The 6,108-nt window shown below is 41.0% G+C and overlaps 2 protein-coding genes across 2 annotated transcripts; both read left to right on the top strand.

The window, feature by feature from the left end:
* Positions 1–1,607: 1,607 nt before the first annotated feature.
* Positions 1,608–2,468, top strand: LOC134825836 (RNA-binding protein MEX3B-like). The gene is made up of 3 exons (XM_063838030.1): positions 1,608–1,908; positions 2,029–2,100; positions 2,341–2,468. The coding sequence occupies exons 1-3, from the start codon at positions 1,620–1,622 to the stop codon at positions 2,466–2,468; spliced, it is 489 nt and encodes a 162-aa protein (XP_063694100.1). The 5' UTR covers positions 1,608–1,619.
* Positions 2,469–4,565: 2,097 nt separating this feature from the next.
* LOC134825838 (uncharacterized) lies at positions 4,566–5,810 on the top strand. Its single transcript, XM_063838031.1, has 2 exons — positions 4,566–5,571; positions 5,743–5,810. The coding sequence occupies exon 1, from the start codon at positions 4,623–4,625 to the stop codon at positions 5,508–5,510; it is 888 nt and encodes a 295-aa protein (XP_063694101.1). The 5' UTR covers positions 4,566–4,622; the 3' UTR covers positions 5,511–5,571; positions 5,743–5,810.
* Positions 5,811–6,108: the final 298 nt, after the last annotated feature.

A 6,108-nucleotide genomic window follows, 5' to 3' on the forward strand; every position in this document is an offset into this window, starting at 1 on the left:
TGCTTCACATAATTTATAGCTAAAACTATAACGAAATATAGTACTATGCCGAATTTTTGAACTCAAGATATACAGGTGCAGTGGGCAATTAAAGTTGTACCACTAGCAGTGTCTAGCTTAGAAAATTTCTGTATTATATATTGTGATGTATTGCAAATATATATCTGCCTGGATTGCTAACTACGCTTTAAAGAATTATACTTGATATGTACGATATATAATATATATGATCAAATTAAATCGAATAGCCTAATCTTCATATAAATGATTGTCCCAATAATTATGGACACTAAGAAAGATACAAACCGAGAAGATTCTCAAAGTATCCAATGATTAGTTAAAACATTCTCAAACATTCCGAGCATATTTATTAAATACAAATGCTCGGGCTACACGGCAGTCGGTTCAAAACACACTCCATCTCGGTACTGGCAAATAGAATTATAGCCGAACACAAAGTTAAAAGCGACCACGTGTATCCCGAAGAAACTCAGAACTAAAATATTGTATAGTTCACCAACAATATAGTATTGGTAGAAAAATAAATCTTAAATTGAGGAATCCAATATTCGATTAAAAGTTCTTCAATTCTCAAGGAAGAGCAATTGCTTGCAAAAGACTCACAGTGTCATATTGTCAGTTGGTAAAAAGAACAAACTGTCTAAAAATCATGGTTTGAAGTGGAACTTCAAATGAGCTAAAAGACTCCAGAATGTGACCATCTATTTGGGAAGAACGGAGCCTGTTGCTGTTGTTGCTGGTTTGTAGTTGAAGGTGACTGGTAGTTTCCTCCTACATGCTGGTTGTTGTTGTTTTGGACATTCATCGACTGCTGAATGGAATCGATAAACATTTTCAGGGCTTGGATATCTTTCCTGTTTTCAAAGTTAGGAGAGCTGTATCCACTGTCCAAGTCAACTCTTGTCGGGTCGTAAGAGTTGGAACTGAGTTGAGTTGTAGGCTCAGGAGATGTGTTGAAGCTTCCGAAACTGCTGTAGAGACTGGGATCAGGTTTTCCCCATGTCTTGTTGCTTCCAGAAGAGGGCTGCATGGAGGGAAAGGTATCCAGTGCCTTAGGAGGCATCATAGGTTTCTTCAGGTCGACATCCACTAGGTGATCTCAACAATTTGGAATTTCAGATTTCTTTAGATACGAAAAAATTCAAAATTCTACGAACGTAAATAATTTAAATGTTAAATGTGTACACATCTAATCAAAAATATGAACGAGATTTTAAGATTTCATCCTCCTTGTTTTAGAATTATACTATTTCTATTGTACATATAATGTGAATTCTCGCTGGGCGTTGCTGTAATTCTATGGAATCTTTTCGCTCTTACTGTTGTTGCTGAAAACCACACGTCACATTTGACGAGAAAAGCATAAAGTTAACTGTTACACTTTTTAAAGCCACTTCGTGTTCTCTTATTATTTTGACTTAGCAAATCTTATCACCTTACATGCTTATGTAACGATGGTTTTGTCGAACACGTCGCCTTTTTTGCTAAGATTTCAAATGTTATACACAATCAAGAAGGCCGCAATCTTGATAATTTTCATACTTCTTCCAAGTGATATCATGAGTTTAATAATCATATTTTATTTATAGTTTAAAAACATGTTCTCAATGCCGTATGGAAGCTCGAGTCAAGGACAAGCTGACACCTTCAGCGACCAGTCCGCGCTTCAGGAGCTGCTCAACTTTCAGAAATCTCTCGATAGGAACTTCGAATTGCCTGACTTGAGGAAATTGAGCCTCAACGAGACCAATATGAATAACTCTGGAAGCTCTCTGGACGGATTTTCGGGATTCATGACGGAGGCAGCCAAGTCGAATCGAGATACGGAGTCTATTCAAGTTCGTGTTCCCACCTCCGAACATGTCGCCGAGATCGTCGGAAAGCAAGGTTTGTTTGTGCCTAATTTCACTTCATAGTTGTCGAGCAATTCAGGTGGAGTGTTATTGTTCCTTGCCCTTTTACTAATAGCTAAAAGTCGGGAAAGGATTAACATCAACCAATTTTCAGGTTGCAAGATTAAGTCGCTGAGGTACTCGACCAAAACTTACATCCAAACCCCTACAAGAGATCAGGAACCTGGTAAGTGCAAAAGTTAATTTAGTGCAATCTTTAATACACACTTAGGGTAGAACTATTGTCTATTGATTTTAGAATTTCTAATATCTGTGTTATAAACGACAATGTGCTCGAGTAACTGAACTGCGTTCTTTAACTTTATAAAATATCATATTGTAAACAAAAACAAACCTTAATTAAGTTAAACAATAGAAAAATGAAACCAATCTTTTGAAAACCTTTGTTTAGTAAGGAATTTTTCAGTGTTCACTATTTCCGGATACCCTGAAGATGTGGAGAGAGCTAAGAGAAGAATTGAAGAAGCTGCTGAGCACTTTACAAAGATCCGCCAGGGAAGAGCTACATCGTTTACCAGTGGAACTGTCCCCTAGTGAAGCATATGGCTGGTCATTTTCAGCAGGAAGATCATTCATTTCATGCTGATCATTTAGTGCAGAAGCTTATCGACCAAAAAGATGCCCTCAAGAAAAACATTAGTACCATTTTGAATTGGAGAAACTTTGATTTTGGTGAGTCTTCGCTCGTTCGAAATCCGTGTTTAAACTTATCGATTTTCTTATTTCTTTAATTAAATGCATTTCTTTGATTAAATGCATGCAGATGAATTACACTTCGTATCTGTAAACTCCAGAGAGATTTGATACAAATGTAACTTTTTCTATCTCAGGTTGTAGCTCGCCCAGCAATTGCTACAAAAGGAAACTCCGAAAAGTGGTCGGATCGTGTCTGGACGCTGAAGGGATATACTGGAATCTGTTATATAAGAATCAGAGAATATCCTTCCTGGTAGGTGCCGTCAATGCCATTATTGCACAATCATCCACTTGGAGCGTTGTGCTCAACTAACCTTGTTCGTTGGTTTAAGTTTCGCTAAAATTAAATCTTGATGTGATTGTAATATATTTTTTACGTCTTGTAATTGTACATTTTTTACGTCTTGTAATTGTACGTTTCAGGACGAGGTGCGATGCGGGAAGTGTGTCGTTGTGTTCGAAATTTTATCGGAGATTATGTTTACAGAAGGAACTTCACAGACTGGAAGTCGCTGTTCAAAAGTTCCGATTTGAGAGCGTTACAGGGTACAGCTCTTCAAGTGAACAACTCGGCGTGCCGAGCTCGGGGCCCTTCCCGTTCAGCAGTTTAATGACCACGAATCCCACTTCACTTCACCGAGGATGGTGAGATTGACTGACTCAACAATATTACCGGAGGAGACAACCTCCATGATGATCACAACAACTCGCATTCTAGAGTCAAGTAAGTGGGGAGGGGGTGGGGGGTTTGGGGCAACACCGACTACCAACATCTATTTTCTAAAATTAGTGTAATATAGTAAGCTGTTTACAGCAGGTTTTTAGCGTAGTGATCTTTTTAGGATATTCTAGTTTATTGTAAAAAAGCCGTTGGATTTTAGTGTAAGATTAGTGTAATAGTTTTGGATGGTTTTGCGGAGGAAGACACGTGTTAGTTTAGTCAGGTTAGTTAGTTAGGTTAAGTTATTGGACAGACTGGGCCGCGCGGTATCACGTGGTTCGCCATGTGATGCCAAGTGACGCAGTGCTGGTAGTTTTTGCCTGCCCCGTTAGAGTAAAATTAGTTCTTTGAGTAGCTTTTTAGGTTACGGTTACAAAAGTTACCGCTGCCGAGAACACTGTCAAGTAGCCGACGAGCTACTAGTTTGATTTGTTGATCAAAGTTGTAGATTCTACCTTCGAAACTTCTTATTCGATAGAAACACCGGATTTGGACTAGATTGTCACGAACAACACACATAGGGCCTGTCGTGATATCATGGATCGCTTAGGTTCCACCAGGATCTGGTAGTCCTCATAATTCTGCAGCCTCTCTGCATCGTCATCTCGCACAACTCTTTAAGAATCTTGTGAATTTGGCATGTGAAAATTTGCAGCCTTCCAGACTGGGGTCAGCAATATCACGATGACTCATATTTTTCGTGACATGAGTGCTCAGCAAGGACTGTACAGGGAGGCAACAGAGGCTCAGTTACGCTTGGCAACAAATAAGCGAAGGAGGTGTGCCCTGTTGTCGGTGCAAGATCTAACAGTTGAGGGTAAGACAAATCTTACTGTTCATCTGATTACAATAATTGCAGTTAATTTCGACATCACCACAATTCCTCATTTCAGATCCCTTCAAGACAACTAACCCAACACCTAAGAAAGATGACCTGGAAAAGATCCTACTCATTTTCCTGGCGTGTTGTATTGTTGCTACCCCTGTCATTATTTTTCTCACTTGGTGTTTTATCAGGCGCCGCCGGAAGGATCCAGAGGTAAAAACTGTTTGCTCCTCAAAAAAGACACTCGTTTTATTCGTTGATTGAATTTATATGAGTCAATTTTAAAATTTATATTTTTATTCTTATGCAAGAACTTGTTAACTTTGACAGAATGCTTCCACAGATTATCTGACTGTAATTAAATTTTTCAGATTACGACCAACAGGTTGTCAAGACAGGGGTGCAATACTCGAACAGAGTCTTCATTGGCAACCTTCACACACGGATGGCGGAATACGACGTGTGTACGATCATGAGACATTACAAATTCTACCCAGAGGACATAAAGGTAATACGGGACGTTGATGGGTGCAGTAAGGGATATTGTTTCGTGGATTTTAGAAGCGAAAATGAAGCTAAGAGACTGCTAGCTCAGGAGAACATTGAATCCAAGTTCGGTAGAAAGTTGCTGATCATACCTGCCATTCGCATACGAAGAAAAGAGGTCCTGGTGGTGAAACAACAGCCAACTGCCAGCCACGCTCTAGAGTGCAGCGCCTCCCCAGATCTGGCAAGTAGGGGTTACCCGTCCCAAGACCACACTCCTACACCAGTTGTCACTAAATCAACCTCCACAACCATGTATCCCGAACCACCAGAGGGTGGCAGGATCCAGAGTTTGCTGTCGGATCGTGGAGTAAATAAGCTCAGACTTAATCTCAATCTGGAGCAAGTTACGGAAGCTAACCATGCAGCACCCTGCAACATGTACTCTCCATCCTACCTCATCCCCAGTCAACCCTCAACGCCTCTCTACCCTCCAGGTTACCTGTACCACAGCCAACCCTCTACACCCTTCTCAGACTACCAGTACCACAGCTTACCCTCAACCCCCCTCTCCGAGTTTTTCCCTCCCTACTCCCCTAATTTTGCTCAAGGAGTACAGTCACCTGCATCCGGATTTACAGCTCCATTCTCGTATGGAAGGAGTGTACCACTGGCATTCTACCAACCTTTCTACCAGAACTCTTACTTCTCGCCGAATTTCCGCTCGCAGACAGGAGCCGGTGTCCCTAATGCCGAGAAGCCACAATCTGCCGACAGCTCAGTCACTTTGCCTGTACTTAATCAGCCGGTTCCGGCCAGCCAAGGCCCTTCCTCGCTGGGAAACTAGACAGCAGACAGATATCTGTTGCCAGAAAAGGAATTATATTTAGGTTACCTAATACAGTCAGGTTGGTTGTCTTTTTATTTAGCCTTTTATACTTTAACTTAAAGTAGAAGTTATCCATCAAGTCCATCAATGAAACAAAAAAATATGAGATAATCGCTAGAATAATAGTACGAATTACGATTGGTATCGTTTTCATCACCCGAGAAATACTAGTATTCTCCTTTTTACTCAGATACGTTAATGGCGGAATATATCGGAGATGAAGACCGACAACCCTGGGAACTGGAGCCGATGCCTCGTCCGAGAGTTCCTATAGGCAGCTTCACTCTCAACTCGAGCTACAGCGAGACCTCCGACACTGACAGTTCAGTTGGTTTATTCCTGAACCCCTCCTATGCTGCTAGCTCAGTTGGAGGATCATCTCTAGCCGGAGGATCATCTCTAGCAAGAGGTCTTGTTAACAATGCTGCCTACTCTTTAGGACGGTCTGAGTCGTCGTTAGTTGTCAGTAGTTACTCTGTGTGGTCCGGATCTGTGACAGTCAAACAGGTATTATTGGATCTGCGAGTGACAGTGAAGATTGTGAGATTAGTCCCGC

Source organism: Bolinopsis microptera, unplaced genomic scaffold, assembly GCF_026151205.1.
Source record: "Bolinopsis microptera isolate Bmic1 unplaced genomic scaffold, MBARI_Bmic_1.0 sca147, whole genome shotgun sequence".
Lineage (NCBI taxonomy): Eukaryota > Metazoa > Ctenophora > Tentaculata > Lobata > Bolinopsidae > Bolinopsis > Bolinopsis microptera.